This window comes from Petaurus breviceps, unplaced genomic scaffold, assembly GCF_028583685.1.
Source record: "Petaurus breviceps papuanus isolate PSGF00001 unplaced genomic scaffold, PetGlider_PUasm1.0 90845, whole genome shotgun sequence".
NCBI lineage: Eukaryota > Metazoa > Chordata > Mammalia > Diprotodontia > Petauridae > Petaurus > Petaurus breviceps.
The window spans coordinates 677,715-700,266 of record NW_027187359.1 but is presented as its reverse complement, the minus strand read 5'-3'; the positions used below and the strand labels follow the sequence as shown (position 1 = coordinate 700,266).

At 37.3% G+C, this 22,552-nt stretch overlaps 1 protein-coding gene across 2 annotated transcripts in view; it reads right to left on the bottom strand.

The window, feature by feature from the left end:
- STK4 (serine/threonine kinase 4) overlaps positions 1-22,552 on the bottom strand; it is a 116,018-nt gene that overhangs the window by 55,916 nt on the left and 37,550 nt on the right. Inside the window, exon 10 of one of the 2 annotated variants that reach the window (XM_069071840.1) lies at positions 19,653-19,774. The exons of the other annotated variant lie outside the window; for it this stretch is intronic. Coding sequence (XP_068927941.1) covers positions 19,668-19,774 — 107 coding nt within the window. The 3' untranslated portion in view covers positions 19,653-19,667. Of the gene's footprint in view, positions 1-19,652; positions 19,775-22,552 lie in introns of those variants that run through there. 2 annotated transcript variants of the gene reach the window in all.

Genomic DNA, 22,552 nt, shown 5'->3' with positions numbered 1-22,552 from the left:
TACCTTTCCACCTTATTACACATTATTCCCATTTTCTAACTCTACTATGTAGTTGGATCGACCTTGCTGCCATTCCTCTCACAGAGCATATGACATGCCTTTGTCCTGGCCATCCACAATGCCTGAAGGGCTCTCTTCCTTTACCTCTCCCTCACAGAATCCTTCAGCTCCTTCAAGACTCAGCACAGACACTACCTTCTCCTGAAGCTTTTCCTGAGCTCACCAACTATTATTAGTGTGCACTCCTTCTCCCTAAATCACTTTCTATTTATTTCACATGTACGTGTTACCTTCCCTGATAGGATGTAATCTTGAGAAGAGAGACTGTTTCGTTTTTGTCTTTGTACTCCCAGACCCTAGCATAGCACCCAGAACACAGCAAGCACTTAATAAATGCTTGTTGATACATAACCTAGATATAGATATGACCACATCATAAACACAGGAGTAAGGAAGGGGTAACTTTTCCTATCTATGGATAGAAGAGTTCTTGACCAAAAAAAGAGAGATGAGATCATAGAGGAGATCAAGTGGACAATTCTAACTGAATTCTGACAAAACTGAAAAGCTTTTGTATAAACAAAACAGTAAAGTTAAAATTAGAAGGTAAACAGCTCACTGAGAAAAATCTTTAGCTTCTCTGATAAAGACCTGATCTATATCTTTGATTCCAGTTCTCCCCTCTAATATCTAATACCTCTAATACACAGTTGCCAACGTGGCTTTCATAAAGCAGTTTGACCATTTCACCCCACTCTTTTGGCTCCCTACAACCATTAGGTTCAAATACAAATGCTTCTATTTGGCATTTAAAGCTCTTCATCAACTGGCTTAAATCTACATGGTATACTGGATAAGAGTTGTTGGGCTTAGAGTCAGAGAGGCCTGAGTTAAAATTGTGACTCAGACACTTGCTGAGTGACTCTGGGAAGCACTTTAACCTCTCTCTAACATTAGTTTCCTAAAGTATAAAACAAAGGGGAGGGACCTGTTGGCCCTTAAGGACCCCTCTAGCTCTAATTCTCTGATTCTATGTCTTTCCAGACTTGTTATACATTATTTCCCCCTTGAAACATTTGATAGCAGAGCCAAACTGGAATTTTTTCTATTTGTCACATTCATTCCATCTCCCTTCTCCATACCTTTGCACTGGCTGTTCTTCATACTTGGAATGTACTCTCTCTTCATGTCTACCTCTAGCTTCCTTCAAAGATCAGCTGAAGAGCCACCTCCTACTAGAAACTGATCCTGGATCACCCAATATTTTTTTAATTGAAAAAAGAACTTGTGACATAAATGTAACCCTAGATTTAGCGAAAGATTACCATATAGAGCTGAACATTTTTATAAAGTAATGGCCAAGTCTGTAAATTTTTCCATCAAACGTCATCAAAATATAAATATCATCATCAAAAGCTTCTCTGTTCAGAAGACTCTACTAGGTACTACTATTAGATGCTGTTAACAAAGGAAACAGAAAATATAGTCAAAGGAAAGTACAAATCCTTATTTCCAATATTTTCCATCAACCTGGATTATTTTTTTACTAAGAAAATGTACCACAGCACACAGCATAATACATTCTGATTATATTTAAACTTACTCTTTTCCTTCAGTATAGAAACCATACTTCTCAGTCTTAAAACAAAACCAACAAATTCCTACTCCTACAACCTATCATCAGAGGTCAGGTGCTAATATAAATGTCACTAAAACTGCTCAAAAAATCCAGGCCTAAATATCATTTATGGGAACCTGAAATACTGGAAAATATCTCTGAAACCAAGTATTTTACACCACAGAATCACAGAATTCTAGACTTAGGGTAAACCTGAGAACAGAGACCATCAAACTAATACAGAGCTGTTAGTATCTGGAACACCAAAGCTTAGAACCCCAAACATTAGTTAGAAGGTCCACTAGGGGATATTTTGTACTAACTTCAGCCCCGCTTTCCCCCTACTTTACATATGAGAAAAGGGACTCAGAGAAGGGAGTGGCTTGCCTGGGACACACACCTAGTTAGTAGCAAAGCAAACACTAGAACACAGGTCTTCTGAATCAGTCTATTGATCTTCCCACTGCCCCACTGTGCCTTTTATAGAAAATGAAAAACTAAGTTATCTAACAATTTATTAATTGCAAGTGAGTCACAGGAAGACTGCTAATGAAAAATCGTTAGAGAAGACAGACATAAAAAAGAAATATCACCAGCATCTAAATTTCCTTAATCATGTGATATGGGTTGAGGCTTAAATATTCCTCAGTCTAGACTGAAATTTAACTCTGAACTCAAGAAAAATATTCACCAAAATGCACAGACTTCTACTGTAGAATAATTAATATTTGTGGAATTTGGGTCTACTTTCAACTATCCAAAGGAGCAGCAGTGACTATGAATCAGGTTCTTTTAATAATAAAAAACCTTTTATGGCTGCTGAGAGAACTATTAATAGAAACCCCTGAATAATCAGCCTTTATAACATAGCACATGTACATTGCAGCAGAAAGGGCGTGTCTACCACCAGGTTGGCAAACCAGCGATCCTGGGTGGTTACTAGTTCTTTTTAGTAGTTTAGCAACAAGAGCTCCATTTTTAAAAAATTCCAATTTATTTAACAAACATTTGCTTAACACTTATGATATGTAAGGCCTTGTGCTAGGTACTATTGGGGATAGAGAGAAAGATAAGAGATGGCACATTCCCTCAAAGAGCTTATGATATAGCAAGAACATTAAGATTAAGATGGGCTACAGATAATGGAGTAGTTTCAAGGCAAGAGTACTGGGATGATAGTGGGGAAATCTACTGTCCCAGTCCCTATTCTACCTTGTTTTGTGACTTTAGGTAGGTTAACTTGAACTCCCTGGGTCTGTCTCACTTTCCTCCTCCATAAAACACGTCTAATAATACTTAACTCATGGTATTACTGTAACAATCAAATAAGATAATGTACATAAATTATTTTGTAGCCTGAAAGCACTATATACATGCTATTTTTATTCACTGTTCAATTTCTGCCCATGTCATGATGAAGCAGTGAGACTATCCACTTCCATGTTTGAACTCTTTTTTTGCTTGGTAATTTCCCTTTCCAGTGACATTTAAAGATTAATGTTTTTTGGCCTTGGAAATGTCAGTTACCCTTTTTATCTTTTCATGCCTAAAGGCCACAGAAAAAAGATCACATCCAAAATGTCTATGATTTAATTTTCTATTTGTTCACTTGTGCACAAACGTCAGATTCAGAAAATGCTTGATATCTTTATTAGCAATGAAAATCCCTCAGCAACTTGGTGAATCCCTTTACCAACAAAAATTTTGCTAAGGAATTACATATTTAGGCAATGCAACATTAAGATGAAATTCAAAAATACACTTTAGGGAAGGGAGATGCTGGTCTGCACTTTATGAATTCAACTTTCATATGAGCTGTGAGGTATGATCTAATGGCACTAGAAACCACCTGATAAAGTGGAGAAAAAGACACAGGAGACTTTATTTCTGGCCTAGGCTCTATCACTAACCCACTTTGTTACTTTGGGCAAGTCACTCTCTGAGTCTTAATTTTCTCAACTATAATAAGAGGAGCTGGGATTATATGATAGCTAAATTCCCTCCTATCTCTGATATTTAATGATTCAATGGCCTGGCATTCAAAGATTCTATGACTTGGCAGTAACTTTCAAAAATACAATTGTGCTCCAGATACTGTTAATCTTGCAAGGTAGCCAAGTCCCCTGAGGGTTGTGATATATGATCTCCACCAATCTAGAATAAGCCACCAATTAGGTTTGCATAATCACAAACTAAAGAGAAGGCTGGACTAGAGGGGAAAACGTGCAAGAGTAAATTAACATATCAGTCTCAGGGATGTCTCTTACTCAGCTTTTAAAAACAGAATAAAATGGTAACCAAACTGGCCTCAGCCCCAAATAACAAAATAGATTCTACAGAAGAAAGTTCTAAAACTATAGTCTGTAATTAAAGCTGGTCATCCAAAAATGACAATTAAGGGGAAAGGGTGAGGGGAATGTCACAGCAATGTGGAACACATATAGTCAAATCATGATCACTTTTTTATAACACTTTCTGTTTATAAAGGATCTTATGCATATTATCTATTATCTAATTCTATCCTCAAAACAGCCCTTTGAGACTGGGAGTTCGAGTACTGTCTCCATTTTACAGATAAAGAAACAGGTTCAGAAATGAGAAGTGATTTGCTTAAGGCCACAGGGCTGGTAAAGGGCTGACCTCAAGCCTAGGTCTCTTAGTTTTAAACGAACCTTTTTACTATGCCAAGAGAGCAATTTTCTTCATCCTACTGCAATCTTATTCTACTATACCCCAGCCTTAGAATACTTCCATCATTTATTGCTTTGGCTTCCACTCATATATTGCTGAATGGAGCTAGAAAAAAACCCCTCAAAACTCTGCTGACTAGATACACTACAAATCTGTTACATAATCTCAACTGGGTCCTCTCTGTGGGGTGGTAACCCTTTAACACCACCTTAATCAATTCAGGGAGGCAGGTAGGTGGTACAGTGGACAGAGCACTGGACTTGGGAGTCAGGAAGGCCTGAGTTCAAATCTAGCCTCAGAAACTTCCTAGAGTGTGTGACCTTAGGCATATCACTTAATCTCCATTTGCCACTGGAGAAAGAAAGCACTCCAGTATCTTTGCCAAGAAAACCCCATGGATAGAGACCCACAGAATCACAAACAGTTAGATATAACTGCAACAACTCCATAGAAACATGGTATCTAGAATGTGTGGTGTGGAATGCCACTGATTCTATCATGAACAAACTACTTTTGGAAGAGTGCTTAGTTGTAGATGCCACATATTACAAATAGTTCTAGGAGTCATATTTCAGAAAAGATACTGACAAACTCCCCCACAAGGGTCCTACTTCAATGCTCCTTCATAGAACAGTTATAACCCTAGGTTCTCAAAGGTTATTCCAAAAAGATGTAAGTTTTAGCAGATTCTACCAAGCTAGAAAGGCTTCAAGTAGGATCCTGGCAATGGACTCTGTCTGGGTTTTTAGACCAGTCTAGGTAATTACAGAAAGGCTCAACACTTGGTTGAATATTAATTTCTACACCATAAGGAATAACCAATGTGTCAGACTCAGTGAAAACTGGAGAAAAATACACAAACTGATCCAGAGGGAATTGAGCAGAAGCACGTGAATAATTTAAATTATGAGCACGATAATGTAAAGGAAAACAACCTTGAAAGGTTTCAGAATTCTGGTCAGTGCAGTGACTAGTTGTGACTTAAAAAGACTGACACTGAAGCAGGTTTCCCAACTCTTACAAAGAGGTGAAGGATTAGAGGTGTAGAAAAATGATATACACATTTACAGACATGGTCTAGGTGATTTGTTTTGCAAAACTCCTGCCATAGTGAGTCTAAAAAGACAGAGAAAGCTCTCTAGACTAGGTGCTTCTACCTTCTCTCATAACTCACTTCTAAACCCTCTGCAATCTGTCTTCTGACCTCAATATTCTACTAAAATTGTTCTTTTCAAAGCTACCAAGATCTATTTAATTGTCAAATCTCATGACCTTCTTTTGATATTTATTGTTCTTAACCTCTCTAAAGCATTTGACATTATCAAATGCTTTCTCCTATATACTGTATCCTCTTGAGGTTGAATGACTTGACTTGGTAACAAAGAAGGGCTCTTGTAAGGGGAAGCATAGAGGAGTTGATGGGTGGTGACAATAATAGGAAAACAAACAAACAAAAAAAATGAAGTATTTTAAAATACACAGAACACAAAAGAAATTTTAGAAGAACAAATGAATATACACTTTCTATCAAGAGATTTCATAAACCCCAAAGGTAATCATTGACAAAAACAAAGGCTCCATATAAACCAAAATATTTATAGCAACACTTTTGTAATAGCAAAAAACTGGAAATAAAATAGGTCCCCATTAACCAGGGAATGGCTAAACAAATTGTTGTATGGGAATGTAAAGGGACATAGGAAAGCATGGAAAGACTTATATAAACTGATGAAAAGTGAAATAAACTGATCCAAGAAAACAACATATCCAATAATTATAACAATGTAAGTGAAAAGAACTACCACAAAACAATTGAAAATGAATGCTGCAAAACTACAAACAAAAAGCATGACTCCCCCCCCCAAAAAAAAGAGATATGAAAAGACACCTCCCTTAGGGAGGCTAGATGGCGCAGTGAATAGAGCACCAGCCCTGGAGTCAGGAGGACATGAGTTAACATTTACTAGCCATGTGACCTTGGGCAAGTCATTTAACCCCAATTGCCCAGCCTTCCCTCCTACACAAAAGAAAAAAAAAGAAAAAAGAAAAGACACCTCCCTCACTGACCTGTAGAGGTAGGCAAGCCACAAGGGCAGAACATTAAACATAATATAAGATTGTTTTTGATTTATTGAGGGGTTCTACCGAATTTTTTTTATTCTTATCTCCTTTTTTCCTTTAAAAAAAATTCCCTGTTAAAAAGGATGAGGCTCTAGGACAGGCAAAGGCACAGGGAAATTTAAGTGATGTAAAAACAAAAGATATCAGCAAAAATATATATATTTTTTAAAATGTACATTTCCTGGGGGGAAAAAAAACTTACATAATAGCAGTTCAGTTTCATTCTAGTTTTTTTTAATATACTAAAATGCTTATATTTTTCTTAATATTTATTAAGCTCATAATAATAGATACTTTTTAAAATCTGCAAAAAGTATTGGATTTGGTAAAGCAAAATGCCCTTCCTCCAACAATACATTCCAATTACATAGCTCCTTGAAAGAGAATAGTAACAGCTAGGACTTATATAGTGCTTTAAGGTTTACAAAGCACCTTATATATGTTATTTCATTTGATCCTCACAACACCCCTGTGAGGAAGGCACTATTGTCTTCATTTTACAGATGAGGAAACTGAGCCTGAAAGAGGTTAAATAATAATAGTTATTATTATTAAGGTAAAATAAGGTTAACTAATTTGAACTAGGGACACATAGCTAGTAAATGTCTAAGGCGGGATACAAACTCAGGTCTTCCTGACTCCAAGTCCAGCACTCTATCTACTGCACACCCACTTGCCTCTAATAAAAATAACACCTTGTTTAATGATGCAGAGATTAGTAATATTAAGCAAAGCAAGAAACATGGAGACATATGCTTGCCAAAGGCATATGCCACTGTCATGGAAAAGATCCAGCAAAGATGAAGTCAAATAGCAATTCCCTATGTATAATGAAGCTCTCCACACATTCCTATCTGCAGATTCTACTGTGCTGATTACACCAAGCAATCTGAAGAACTGAAGGAAATGCTGAAGGATCTCCTGAGATTCAGAATTAGACTCAAGTGGTAGGTTCACCCACAACACAGGAAAAACTAAGTGAATAAAGAATGTTGTTCTATGATATACAGTTAGATGAACAACCTATAAGAGCTTGCCTATCTGTGTGCATGTTTATATGTGTGTATACACATATATACATATATATGCACAATCATATAGAGAAAATGCATACATACATGTATGTGTATATATGTATTTATACAGCAGATACTATAACTAGAGCATGAGCTGGACCCAGAAGTAAACAGTGGGAAGAGAGAAGGCTGCCTTGTCTCTGGGAAATTGCAAAGTCCTTCAAACAGTCCCAAGTTTCTTCCTGAAACAAAGGCCCATTTTTTTTTTTTTGCATTTTGGAGGGCAATTGGGGTTAAGTGACTTGCCCAAAGTCACACAGCTAGTTTTTTGTGTCAAATGTCTGAGGTAGGATTTGAACTCAGGTCCTCCCGACTCCAGGGCCAGTGCTCCATTCACTGCACCACCTAGCCGCCCCTCTTTTTTTTTTTTATATCTATAGTCTTCCAGTAATGTTTTCTGGCTGTGAGTCCTGGAACAATCATTTAGAGTCTCTACAGAATTGAAGTTGGGGTTCACCCAAAAGGCAATTAAAAGGCACACGGAGGGTGTGAACAGGTTGCAAACACTATCAATAAGAAATTATGATGGAGAAACTGTATAAAGGATGTCAAAGAAATGTACCATCTAAAAAGAAAATGAGCCGATTATCTGGCAAAAGGAAGAGATAGTCAGCAGAGAGCCTACATGTTCCACTGATATGTGGGACATTGCTCCAATACATGAAGAGAACTTAAGAAAGGCCCTAATTCCTTGAGTAGACCCTCTGGGGTGAACTTATATGAGGACATGGGCCAAAGATGCTAAAAAGAGTATTCATGGACAGTTTTCACTCTGTATCACTGGAGGCAATACTAACATCAGTCAAATCATGGATCCGCCGGAGTGGAATATTGACAAATTAAAGCATGTCCAAAGAAGGGTAAGTGGAATGGAAGCTGTACCCAGCAAGAATCAATGGAAGCAACTGGAGCTATTTTGTACAGTTTAAAAAAAGGCCTGGTGTTGAGATTGAAGGTTGGTACAGAAGTGCTATATGTGATCATTGTGTTCAAGTATTTGAAGAACTATAATGTCAGAGGGATTAAACTTTTTTTGTCTAGACCCAAAGAAGAGAGTTAAAAGTAATGGGTAAAAGTTACAAAAAAGGCACACCTCAGCTTCATGTAAAAAAAACAAACAAACCTCCTAACAACTATGAGTTATCCAAGAATAGAAGTAGAGGTCTTTTGAGTAGAGGCTGGATGACCACTTGTCAAGGACCTTACAGAAGAGATTCTAATTCAGGTAGCAACTGGACTATCTGACCTCTGAGGCTAATTCCAGTTCAGATTCAGTGACAACTGATTCACCATGCCCTGTTGCCCATTTATCTATTAAAACATAGCCACAGAATTTAGCAAGAGCTAATTCATTCAAACCAGGGGCAAGAACTCTGCAATGTACAGGATTCTTGTCCCCATATTTTGCTGCCTAAGGGTACTTTGCTAGAGCTGTCAAAGCCACCATTAGGCTAAATGTAGAAGTTGGAAATGAAAACTTCCCAATGACCTTGTCTCTTTTTTTTTTTTGTCCCAGTTCAACTGAAGTAGTTGATCATATGCTCTGAACAAAGGCCTATCACTACTGAAATACAGGAGAAAGTCATTCAAAGCTGTTAAAATCAATGACCCCCTCAAGAAGCCAACTGAGGCCTGTAACATTTATTCTGATGGTATAGCATATTTTCTAATGTGTCCTAAGGAAAGGAGATATTAGCTGTGAATAGTAGGAAAAAGAAACGAAAGCAATTCATGTTACAGAGAAGATGGAATGAATAAGGGTGTTGTGTTCTTAAAATAGTCACATAATGCTACCATTTGGAGAAAAAGTCAGAGTTTCAGTACAATGAATGAACCCTGTTCCTTTGCAACCTAGCATTACATTGTTTTGGGAAAGAGTCTCAAAGGGTAGCTCTCCAAGCCACTAGATGGGCTGAAACGATGAGCAGCTGTGCCCTCTGTTTATTTTATCTGAGAAAAGTCATGGAGAGGGAGAAGTTTCCTTTTTTGCCTACTGTTTGCTTTTATTTGGGGATTAATATGACCTATAATTCAAACTCAGGGCTGCTATTGAAGGACAGTTTCTCTGGAATGCTTATTTGCCATCCCTTAAATATCAAGCATATCAAGCATTTTTATTTCTTAGGTATTTTGCCTCTAGCACAGGTCCCTTCCTGATCATTCCCACTGCCACCAGGTTTAGGCCCTCATTACCTCTCATTTAAACTGCTACATTAACTGGCTCGCCCGTCTTTAGTTGCTCCCTTCTACAAACCCTCCTTAAAGTCACTGTTTAAAGTTATTCTCTCAAAGCACAGGTGTGATCATTAACACTTTCCTGTTCAAAACATCTTCACTAGATTCTGCTTTGCTCATTGGATGAAATTCAGATGCATTAGCTTGGTACTAAAGGTGTATCACCATCCTTTACTTCAACATTTAAGTACTTAGAAACTGTAAGGCATTATGCTAGGTGCTGGCAAAAACACAGATTGAATAAAACAGTCCTTCTTGTCCTCAGGAAGTTTATAATTTGGTTCCAACCTACCTTTCCAAATATATCATTGAATATTTTCCTACTGTAGTCTATCATCCAGCCAGACTGGCCTACTTCTCATCCTGGAACATGTCTCATTTCCTACCTCTTTGCCCTAGCCGTGCGATCCTGGGCAAAACATTTAATATCTGTTTGTCTCAATTTTCTGACCTATAAAATGGGGATAAAAACAGCAACTATCTCTCAGGGTTGTAGTGAGAATCAAAGGAGACAAAATTTGTAAAAGTGCTTTGCAAACCTTAAAGTGCTATCTAAATATGTGCTGTTATTATGAGTAGCAAAAGAGTCGGGACAGGGATGGCCAGGTGGCGCAGTGAGTAAGAGTGCCAGCCCCGGCGTTGGGAGACCCGGGATCGGTTCTGGCCTCAGATACTTGGCACCCACACAAAATAACTGGCCATGTAACCTTGAGCAAGTTATTTAACCCCAACTGCTTTAAAAAAAAAAAAAGAGTGGGGACAGTGTCTTATTCCTTTTTGTGTTTTCTCAGCTCCCTACACATAGGCGGCATTTAATATAAAAGTTAGTTCTATGAATACTGTTAGTGGGATAAATCTCCTGTTTTAAATCATCACTTTTTTCTTCAATTTTTCAGAGTATGGTAATCAGAGCTCTAAAATACAACAAACCTCTACCACCTGAACAGAAGACATCTCTTATGACTTAATTTTTGAGTTTTAAAGATATAGCCCACATTTTATTCTTCATCCTAGATAAATACTCATCAGAAAAAAATTTATTAGGGAGTCACATGCTCCCTCTGAGCTCAAAGGACTACGTCTCAATGTGGACACTTTTTAAAATAAGAACTGCTATGTGTAGTCATGAATATTCTAAGAATGTCAGAGTTGGAAAGATCCTTGGAACATGAAACGCTAGAACTGGAAAGACCATACAGTTTAGGCACCTCAGTTTTAGAAATGAGGAAAATAAGGTAACTTGCTCCAGATCACACACCACATTAGTAGCAGCGCCACAAATAGAACCCAGGGCTCCCGACTTTCAGGCCAGTGCTCTCTTTGAAAGCTCTGCCAAGCCACCAAAAATATTTCTTCTTGTTTCTCTAAACAAACCACAAGTTTTGTATAAAATTATAGGCTTTTCTGGGGATCAAGGCAAGAATCACTTAAAAAACTGAAGTGGGGCCCTAAGAATACCTATTTTGCACTTGATTTCTAAGCAAAGGTTCTTTTGCTTTTCCCAATGCTTGTAAAACATCAAATCACCATGAAGTCACTACAATTGTGGGAAATGTCTGAGCTGAACCTAGGCATTACTCTCAAAATCAGGTGAGAATAATTCTATCTCAGTCTTTAAAATCTTTACAACACATTCATTCTAGCTTGGAGTAGATCAGAGGTGTCAAACTCTTGGCTCACTGAGTGCAGCCAAAACAGACTAAAATGCAATTGGGAAATCTTTAACAAAATAAATAAAAATACAATATAATATAGGTAATGTTACTTTCTTGTTTTCTAAGTCAATCTGTGGCCCATAGGGATTCATTTCTAGTTGACTAGACTAGATGATCTTAAGGGTTCTTTCCAGCTCTAATATTCTATGATTTTATACATCTTCCTAACGTACTTAGCAGGCATTCATCTAATAAATATTCACTGGTTCATATTAAATAATGTAGGCATGTAGGTACCAGTTCAGATTTACTGCATTTAGGAGAACTCAAAAGTTTTGATAAAGAATAGTCTTCGCTAGGGAAGAATTTATGACCAAACAAGAGATAGAGAACATTATGAAATGCAAAATGGCAAAATGGATAATTTTGATTACATTAAATTAAAAAGGTTTTGCAAAAACAAAATCAATGCACTCAAGATTAGAAGGGAAGCAGAAAGCTGGGAAACAATTATTATAGCCAGTGTCTCTGATAAAGGTTTCATTTCTAAAACAGAGAGAATTGAGTCAAATCTCTAAGAATACAAGTCATTCCCCAATTGATAAATGGTCAAAGGAAATGAATAGACAGTTTTCTGATGAAGAAATTAAAGCTATCTATAGTCATGTGAAAAAATACTCTAAATCACTATTGAGTAGAGGAATGCAATAAAACATCTCTAAGGTACCACCTTGTACTTATCAGACTGGCTAACATGACAAAACAGGAAAATGATAAATGTTGGAGAAGATGTAGGAAAATCAGAACACTAATGCACTGTTGGTGGAATTGTGAACTGATCCAACCATTCTGGAGAGTCATTTGGAATTATGCCTAAAGGACTATAAAACTGTGCATACCCTTTGATCCAGCAATATCACTACTAGACTGGTATCTGAAAGAGATCATAAAAAAGAGGAAATGACCTACATGCACAAAAATATTTATAGCAGCTCTTTTTGTGGTGGCAAAGAATTGGAAATTGAGAAAATGCCCATCAATTGTGGAATGGCTAAAAAGGCTGTGGTATATGAATGTAATGGAATACTATTATTCCATAAGAAATGGTGAGCAAGCAGACTTCAGAAAAACCTGGAAAGACTTATATGAACTGATGCTGAGTAAAATGGGCAGAACCAGGAGAACACAATACACAGTAACAATAATATTAGACTTAGTTCTTCTGAGCAATGAAATGATCTAAGACAATTCCAAAATAGTCATGATGGAAAATGCTACCCACATTCAGAGAAAGAACTATGGAGTCTAAATGCAGATCAAAGCATACTATTCTCTTTTGTTTGTTTGGTTGGTTTTTTTCTCATGGTTTTTCCCTTTTGTTCTGAGTCTTCTTTCACATGACTAATGTAAAAATATTTTTTAATATGATTGTACATATATAGCCTATATCAGATTGCATGCTATCTTGGGAAAGGGAAAGGGGAGAAGGGGGAAAATTTAGAATTCAAAATGTTATAAAAGTGAATGTTGAAAACTAAAAACAAATAAAATAAATTTAAAAAAATAAAATAATCTTCTCTTCTAGATACTGATGCCAAGTTAATCTCCCTCATGTTTTCCATCTATGCAGGTAACTCCCAGATCAATATATCCAGTCTTAAGGTCTCTCATGAGATTTCATTTCACATCTCTAAAAGTTTATTGGTAATTTTAAAAACGGATATCCCACAAACCTCTCAAATTCAACATGTCCAAAATAAAAAATCATTCTCTTTCTACCCAAACTTAATCCTTTTCCAAACTTCCCTACTTCTGGAGAAGGCAGTACAATCCTTTTAAAAACCCAGGTTTCACAACCTCAGAGTCATTCTCAACTCCTCACCCTCCTGCACCTCACATATTCAATGAGTTGCAATGTCTTATGAATTCTATCTCCACAACATGTCTAGCATCTATCCCCTTCTCTCCGTTCACAGGATCACCACTCATTATAGTGTTCTAGGATAGAGTACTAGGTCTTGGAGTCAAAAGACCTTGGTTCAAATTCTGCTTCAGACACCACTCAGCCTCAGATCCCTAACCTATGGACGTTAATAATAATACCAAACAGAGTTGTGAGGCCCAAGTGAGATAACATATGTAAAGCTCTTTGGAAACCTTAAAGCTCTCTACATTATTATTCAATAGCCTTCTGGCTGGTCTCATCTCAAGTTTCTCTCTCTTCACAACATCCTTCCCACAACTGCCAAATTAGTATTCCTAAAGCACAGGTATGACCACCTCACTTGCCAATTAAATAAATTCTAGAGACTTCCTTTTATCTCGAGGATTAAACACAAACTTTCCTGTTTGTCATTTAAAGCCCTTCACAACCAAATTCCAACCTTCCCCTCCAGTCTTATAATATGTTACTTCCCTTCAGGTATTCTCTGATCTATCTATCACAAACTGACCTTGCTACTGTTCTTTATACATATAAGTCTATTTTATACATAAGTCTATAAGTCTGTCCTCATACACAGGTTGTTCCCCCCATACCTGGAATGTACTTCCTTCCTACTTACTTACACTTCTCAGTAATTCTTGTTTGTTTCAATGGTCAGCTCAAATACCGATTCCTGTATGAAGCCTTTCCTGAAACCCTAATGCTTCTAGTACCTTCCCTTTCCCTCAGCAAATTTGCTGCTTATTAATTTTGTACAAATTTTATATTTAATTCTATGCGTATGTGTTGTCTCTTCAGATAGAATGTAAGCTCCTTGAAGGCAGGCACAATTTTTTTTTATAGCACAGTGCCTGGTATATAGCAGGTGCTTAATAATACTGGTTGATTGATTCATCGTATGTGGATCTGTTCATTCATTTAATCAGTCTGCATTTATTAAGTACCTGTTATATATAAGGAATTGATTTGGCTCTGGTGAAAGATAATAAAGTTTAGATAAGATACTACTTAGAGAAGATATAGAACCTATAACTATCCCTCTTCTGAAAACCCTTTTATTGTTCCCCATTAAATAGCCAATAAAGTCCCAACATCTTAGTTTGGCTTTCCAGGCCCTATAACCTCAGGTCTCCTTGTTATTACCATCTCAACTCAAATAACTTCCTCAACATGAACTATGTGCCAGCAAAATCATACTTGTCATTCTTTGTACATGGTCTGCATTCATGCTTTTGTTCACATCGCCATTCCTTATGCCTAAAATAATTCACCAACCTTTCATCTCCCCATCTCCAGCTTTTAAAATATTATTCCCCTTTTGAAAACTGGCCTTTTTTGTTGTTTCTCCAAAGTTCAGACTGCTGGGTGACAGTTTATATCAGTGATTCTTGAAGTGTGGTGTGGAAAGCCCTTTCAATGGGTCTGTGAGGTCAAAACTATTTTCATAATAATACTAAGATGTCATTTGCCAATCAAAACACTACTCCTTTTTCCAACCACATAACTGTGTGAGGTCAGATTTTCTTCATATACTTCAGCCAGAACAACATATTAAAACAGATTAAAAGCAGAAGTAGATAAGAGGATCCAGCTATCTTCTATTAAACCAGATATTAAAGAAATTTGCAAAAAATATGTAAAATGACATTATTGTTCTCGCTAATTGTTTTTGAAAATATTTTTTTTAATGTGCTATTTATGTTAACATGTAACAGGGCTACTATTATTTTAAAATGAATGAATATTTAAAATTTTATCAGCTTTAATTTTTAATCTGGTAAATATTGGTGGCAAAACTTAGATAAACAAAAACTCTTTGGGATCCTCAAATTTTTAAGAGTATAAAGAGAGACCAAAAAGTCTGAGAATTATTGGTTTAGGGAGTACTGTGTAGAAGAAAGAGCACTAGAATAGGAATGAGAAGGCTCATGCCCAGAGCATGAGCTCTGGCCAATTCCTGTTGGCCTGCTGGGCTGTCCTCAGTGGGAGGTTAGCTTTTCTGTGTCATTTTGTGGGTTCCATAGCTCCAAAGTTTGTTCAGAGTCCCCTTTTTACATGGATTGGGTAGGTGGAAGCCAGAGCCACGTGGAGGTCCTGCTTCTACTCCGCCATCTTGACTCCGCCCCCCATCCAATCCACTTTTGCAAAGTGGAAATCAGACCTAGAAACTAAAAAGGTTAAATGATTCGCTTTAGTCAGCTGATTAATGCAATAGCTGGGACTGGAACTCCTGGATCTCTAGCCTGGTTGCCCCCAGGGTGAGAAGCAACTGAGATGCCTTGGCTCAGCCGTCCCCACGTTGCAGCTTCAGCTCCTGGCCTGCAGACTGCAGGGGGACCAAGCAACCAGTCTGAGGGGTAATCGCTCTTGCTTTAACCTGCTTGGATCTGGACTGCAGTCTAGGGTGGAGGTCCTGGGGTGTGTGACCAGCGTGCCAGAGTGTGTAGAGGCCTCAGAGAGGGCACCCAACTAATGCCTCCAGCAGCTGAGAAAACCCCAGTGTTTGGGATGAAAGCTCCTCTGTCTGGTGGCCGAATCCTACTGTGGCAAAAAGCCCAGGGGTCAAGTGACTGAGAGGCGACATGACTAGGCAAAGGAAGCAAAGCAAACATAAGAATCCAACATTAGACTCCTATTTTGGGGACAAAAAGGAGCAAAGCATGGAACAGGAAGAAGACAGTGAAGTCAGAACTCTTGCACCAAAAGCTTCAAAGGATAATATGAGCTGGTTACAGGCCATAGAGGACCTTAAGAAGCAGATAGGAGAAATGGAGAAAAAATTGGGAAGAGAAATGAGAACAATGCAAGAAAATTACGAAATGAGAGTCAACAGCCTGACTGAGGAAAATAACACCTTAAAAAACAGACTAACTCAATTGGCAAAAGAGGCTCAAAAAGGCAATGCCTTAAAAAGCCGAATTTGCCAGATGGAAAAAGAATCTCAAAAGCTCAATGAGGAGAATCATTGCTTCAGAATTAGATTGGAGCAAAGGGAAGCTAGAGACTTTATGAGAAATCAAGATGCTGTTAAACAGATCCAAACAAATGAAAGAATAGAAGGCAATGTGAAATATCTCAATGGAAAAACCACTGACCTGGAAAATAGATCCAGGAGGGATAATTTAAAAATTATTGTACTCCCTGAAAGCCATGATCAAAGTAAGAACCTAGAAATCATCCTCCAAGAAATTCTCAAGGAAAATTCTCAAGGAAAAATTGCCCTGATGTTTTAGAAGCAGAAGACAAAATAGAGGTTGAAAGAATTCACCGATCACCTCCTGAAAAAGATCCCAAAAAGAAAACTCCTAGGAATATTATAGCCAGGTTCTGGAATTCCCAGGTCAAGGAGAAAATATCTTGAGCAGCCAGGAAGAAACTATTTGAATATTGTGGAAACAATCAGGATAACCCAGGATCTGGCAGCTTCTATACTGAGGGATTGAAGGGCCTGGTATAGGATATTCCGGAGGGCAGAGGAGCTAGGATTAAAACCAAGAATCACCTACCCAGCAAAACTGAGTATCATGTTTCAGGGGAAAATATGGTCATTCAGTGGAATAAAGGACTTTCAAGCATTCTTAATGGAAAAACCAGAGTTCAATAGAAAATTTGACATTCAGATACAAGAAGCAAGAGAAGCCTGAGAAGGTAAACAGGGTAAAGAAATCATAAGCCACTTATCAAAGTTGAACTATTAACATTACTACATGGAAAAATGATCATTGTAACTGATGAAATTTTTTTCAGTATGAAAATAGTTGAAGAGAATAGAAATATATATACACACAAGTATATACATATATATGTTTATATCAGAGGGTATATGGGTGTATGAATACATATGTGAATGTGTATATATATGTTTACAGGTATGCATAGATAGAGGGCACAGGACCAGTTTAATAGGAAGGGATGATACTTAAGGGGTGAAGTTGAGAGGTGAGAGAGGAATATAATGATAGGAGATGGAGAGAGACAGAATGGGATGAACTATCTCACATATAAGAGGCAGGGGAAAATGGCTACAGTGGAGGGGAAGAATGGGAAGGCAAAAGGGAATGGGTCGACCTTATTCTCATTGAGTTTGGCTCAGGGAGGGAATGACATACACATTAATAGGGTGTCTTACCCTACAGGAGAGTGGGGCGGAAGGGTATGAGGGGGGGGTGATGGAAGGGAGGGCAGGCTGGGGGAGAGGGAAGTTGGAAGTACTCACTTTTGAGGAGGGACAGGATCAAGGCAGAGAATGGAATAGGTGGGTGGTGGGATAGGAGGGAGGGAAATATAGTCAGTCTTTTACAATATATCTACTATGTTAATGTTTTGCATTAGCTACACATGTACAACCTATACTGAACTGCTTATCTTCCCAGTAAGGGTGGTTGACAAGGGAGGAAAGGAATGAATCTGGAATTCAAAATTTTAAAGTCAAATGTTTAAAATCATATATATATATATACACTATTTTACATGTAATTAGGAAATAAGATGTACAGGCACTAGGGTATAGAGATTCACCATGCCCTACTGGAAAAATCTAAGGGGGTATAGGACAGGATATGGAGAGAGCAGATTGGAGGAGGGGATATCCTGTGGGATTGCTATTTTGGGGTGGTGGGTAGGGGAAAAACAGGGAGAAAATTTGTAACTCACAATCTGGCAGAAATTAATGATGTAAATAAAGCATTAAAAGAAAATGGATTAGATGACCTCCAAATTTTCTTTTTGTTCTAACAATCTGTGAATCCATAAAATCTAGTCTGAATGCCAGTTCCCAGATAATTAGAAATGACCTTTCACTTAACCTTTTTAGGATTGTTTTCCCTTTGTAAAATGAGGAGGTTGGATTAGATGATTTCCGAAGGCCCTTTCAGCTCTGCTAATCTATGAATCCATGAAATCCAGTTTGAATGTCAATTCCCAGATGGTAAGAAGTGGATCTTTCCTTCTTGGGATTTCACACGGTATTTTATACTTATCTTTCTCTATTTTATGACTGTACAATTATTGGATGATTATCATAGAATGTTACAATGTATGTGCATTCTATATTTCTTGTACTGTAAGTTTTGAGGACAAAGACCATGCCTTTTGCCCAAGTGCCTAACAGAGTACTTTGTACATAACAGATGCTCAATAAACATTCCTGAAAGACTTAATTAATCCATTTATGACAATGTAATCACGATTTTTTTAACTGGCAAAAGCAAGCAGGTCAGAACAACTTATTATCACACAACCAATGTCTCTAACTCATCACATCTAGTTTATAACTTATCCCCTGGTCACAGGAGCCATGTTGTATAAGGGTGAGAACCTAGGATTTGGAATCTGAGAGACACTGCCTCTGCTACTCACTGCCGGTTCGATTTCAATAAGTCCTTGTTCCTTTTTGGGCTTTGGTTTCTTCATCTGTAATATGAAGGGACTCCATTACATTTTCTTCAGGGGCTGGACAGCCCAACTCCAAATTCTATGCTGCTGCTGCTTCTAGGGCTCTCTTGTGATCTTCTTTATTATTATGCTACTGCCCTCTCCTGGAAAAATTGCCTCACAATGATTTTTAGCTCTCTACTTCAGTGTGACTGCTAGAAATGCAGATTATAAACCCTAGTTCCTGTCACACTAAAATTGTGAAAATTCAGTCTAATATGCAACTTGGAGAGGTTTTGTGAATATATTTTCAGGCATCAAGGGCCTATGTTTTTTTGGCTCATCCCATAAAGACCGAGAATAGCAACAGTTTCCAAAGATAAGATGAGGCCCAACATCTGGATATAATTAGAAAAAACTGACTATACAATTTGGATTTGGTCTCTTCACAGGGAAGGTGACCTTGAATTATTTGTGCAACTGTGAAGAAAGATCATGTGCCAAAATGTCTACTCTTCCACAAACCTTACAGAAGGGAGAACACTCAATAATCACTAGTTCACTAAGAGTTTTATTTTTTCAGAGAGGAAAAGATGAAGACAGCATTATTGTGACCAAAAAAAAAAACCAAACCAGAAACAAAAACTATTCCAAAAAAAGCAATGGATTCTGCAGGTGTAAGATAAATATTTTAAACTTCACAAAGGAATATTCCTGTGTGTCCCAAATCAGCTCTCTTCCATTAGAGGATGCTTAGCAGATTCTCCTTGTCTAGCATTTCTCACCCCCAACCCACTCAGATACCCACTACCTCACTGCCAAGGAATTTTTTAAAAAATGCAGCACATTGCCAATGCATTACAAAATAGTTATGTTGCCTTTATTTTGACTAACAATTTATAGGCCATAATGTAGTAGAAAGAGCATCAGACTTGGAATCAAGAGACCAAGAATCAAGAGTCTAGTCTTAGGCAAGCATCTTCAACTCTCCTGGACCTGGTTTCCTCCTCTGTAAAATAGGAGAGTTGAAGTAGATGATTTTTAGAGTCCATTTCCATCTCTGAAATCATAAGATGAGGTAGATGCTCAGAGGTACAGACTATACTCATACAATGAATGCTAATTTTTATTAAGATAGAGGAGTAAAAATCTGAATAGCAGGTTCATAGGAATCACAATCTGCTCTAATTAACATGCAGTTCCAAATGAAGAAAGTTTCTATGTCTAAAAATCAATTATTTTTCATAAATAATTACATGAAAACTGAGAAAGGATATAAATCCATAGTTTATTCCAGCTCCTACCCTCCCACTGCCCTTTTGAATTTCATAAAGATATATGTCAATTTACTTTTATACATGTCTGCACAAGTCACTTGAACCTCTTACAGGACAGAGAGATTATGGAGTAGCAACTGCACAATACTTTGATAACTGTATAAACTTAAAAACTATGCCATGAAAATCCTTTCAAGGAACTGGGGATGACAAGAATAATCATTCACCATTTATCCAGCTCTTTACATAAGTCCTTGTGAGTAGTATAAGTATTTTCAGATGAGGAAACTGAGGCTCACCATTAACATGTGTCAGAGCCATAACTCAAACCCAGGCTTTCTGACTCTCGCAGTCCAATACTCTTCCTTCTATAGCATATTGCCATTCCATTTAATTTGGGCAAGATAAAAGACATATATGATCACAGTCTTGAAAAATATTAATAATAATAATTCTCATTTATGTTGAGTTTACAGCTTACCAAAAATTTCCTCAGAGAATCCCTGAGAAGCCGCATGTAGTAGTGAAAAAAATTCTAGACTGGGAAATCAGAGGAGCTGGGTGTGAATTCCAGTTTTGCTACTTAGTACCTAGATGACCCTTGAGTAGATCATAACCTCTCTGAGTCTGAGTTTTCACATCTGTAAAATGAGGGAGCAGATGAGATGATCTCTAATGTCCCTCCAGTTATAAATCTTCAATTCTATAAATATATAATTTTTGTAGGACAAGCATGTGAAAGGAAGATGGATTGGACTTACTCTGTTTGGTCTAAGGAGTTATGGATAGAAGCTAAAGGGAGACAGATTTTAGTTCAATCTAAAGCAGAATTAACTAATGGGATCAGCTATCTCCTTCAGAATTAAGCTTCTCATCAGTGGAAATGTCCAACAGAGGCTGAATTTGCCAGAATTAGTGTAAAGGGAATTCATGCTTAAGGTAGAGGTTGGACAAGATGGCCTGAGATTCCTTCCAGCTCTAAGATTCCATGAGAATCAAAGAAATTAGAAACAGCACAGTAATGGTATCGTGGTGAAGGAAGTGTTAAAATACCAGTAGTACTTTATGTCCTAATTACTTGCAAATGCTATAACCTCTTTGTGAGCTGGACAGAATATGATAACACACAAGGGAAGTAGTATTATAACAACTCTCTTCAAACAACTGCAGTTAGAGAAAAAAAATGGGCTGATGGTCAAGAATTCCTGTACTATGCAGCAAAGAAATCAGTATCTGATGAAGAGTGTTGAAATAAAGAAATTTCAACAGGATCTGTGCCTTTGGTTTCAATACAATGAAACTACACATGAACAATAGCTGTCTTTTATTAGATTCAGTACTTTCTGTGAAATGACACACATAGCTAATTTTTTTCATCTTGAAACATTAACACTAATTTACCTAAAACATGCCCAAGTTCTCCTGAATTAGATGGACTGTTTTCTTCCAAATTATCAATTTTAAAGAGATTAATGTGGCAACAATTCTAAAGGGAAAAAAATTAGAGGGACACAAGAAAAACAGAAGTTAGAATTAATGTCCTTAGAGAAATTCCAGTCTGGGAGAGGAGACATATCCTTTGATTCTTTGAAAGATATGACTTCACTGGTATGGGATTCTTTGCATAGGACATGCCATCTCCCAACTCTGATCATATGCACTGGCTGTCCCACATGCCTAGAATACTTTCATTCCCCATCTCCACCTCATGGCTTCCCTGACTTCCTTCAAGTGTCAGTGAAAGCTCTGCCTTCTTCTAGAATTCTTTCTCAGTCCTCTTTAATTTTAGTGCCATTCTGTTAAGACTATCCCCAATTTATTCTGAAATTTGTATTCTGTTAAATGTTTAACAAGTGACTCTCCTAGAAAAAAAGTATTACACAATCCACATTTAAGTTGAATCTGCCTAACATTTTCTCCATCACTTTCTTAAGTGTAGATGTCCAACAAAAACAACATATTCAAGCCCTAATTTGTAGCATTTGCTGATTTCTGAAGCATAAATGCTCACACTAAAAATTTAACAATCAGTTCTCATGGGTTAATTGGAGCTGGCTCCAATATACTCTTATGTATAAATATCTTAGTTTTACATAATTGTTTGTATATTCTAGAATGTGAGCTCCTTGAGAGCAAGGCCTCTCTCTTTTTTGACTCTCTTTATCCCTATTGCAGTGTCTTTCACATGCTAGGAGCTTAACCAATGCTAATTGAGTAAAAGATAAAACAAGCAAATGTACAGATGAGAAGAATTATTGGTGTAAGACCCTTCATGCTTCCTTATAATGTCTTCTGATTTCTCATTAAGGAGGGGAAGGGCCTCTGAGTTCTTAAAGTAAAGTTTATGCAAATGTTGTACATACTCCATCATATCCTACCTAGATGGATAGTAATGGAATGGAATGGACCTGGCCATAGAGTATATGCCTAATATTTGAAGCATTTAAATAAGATTGCTGTTTACTTGATTGATTGATCAGACAGGCCAAGTTCATCAGAGAAGTTCAAGGCAATATAGATAGATAGATAGATAGATAGATAGATAGATAGATAGATAGATA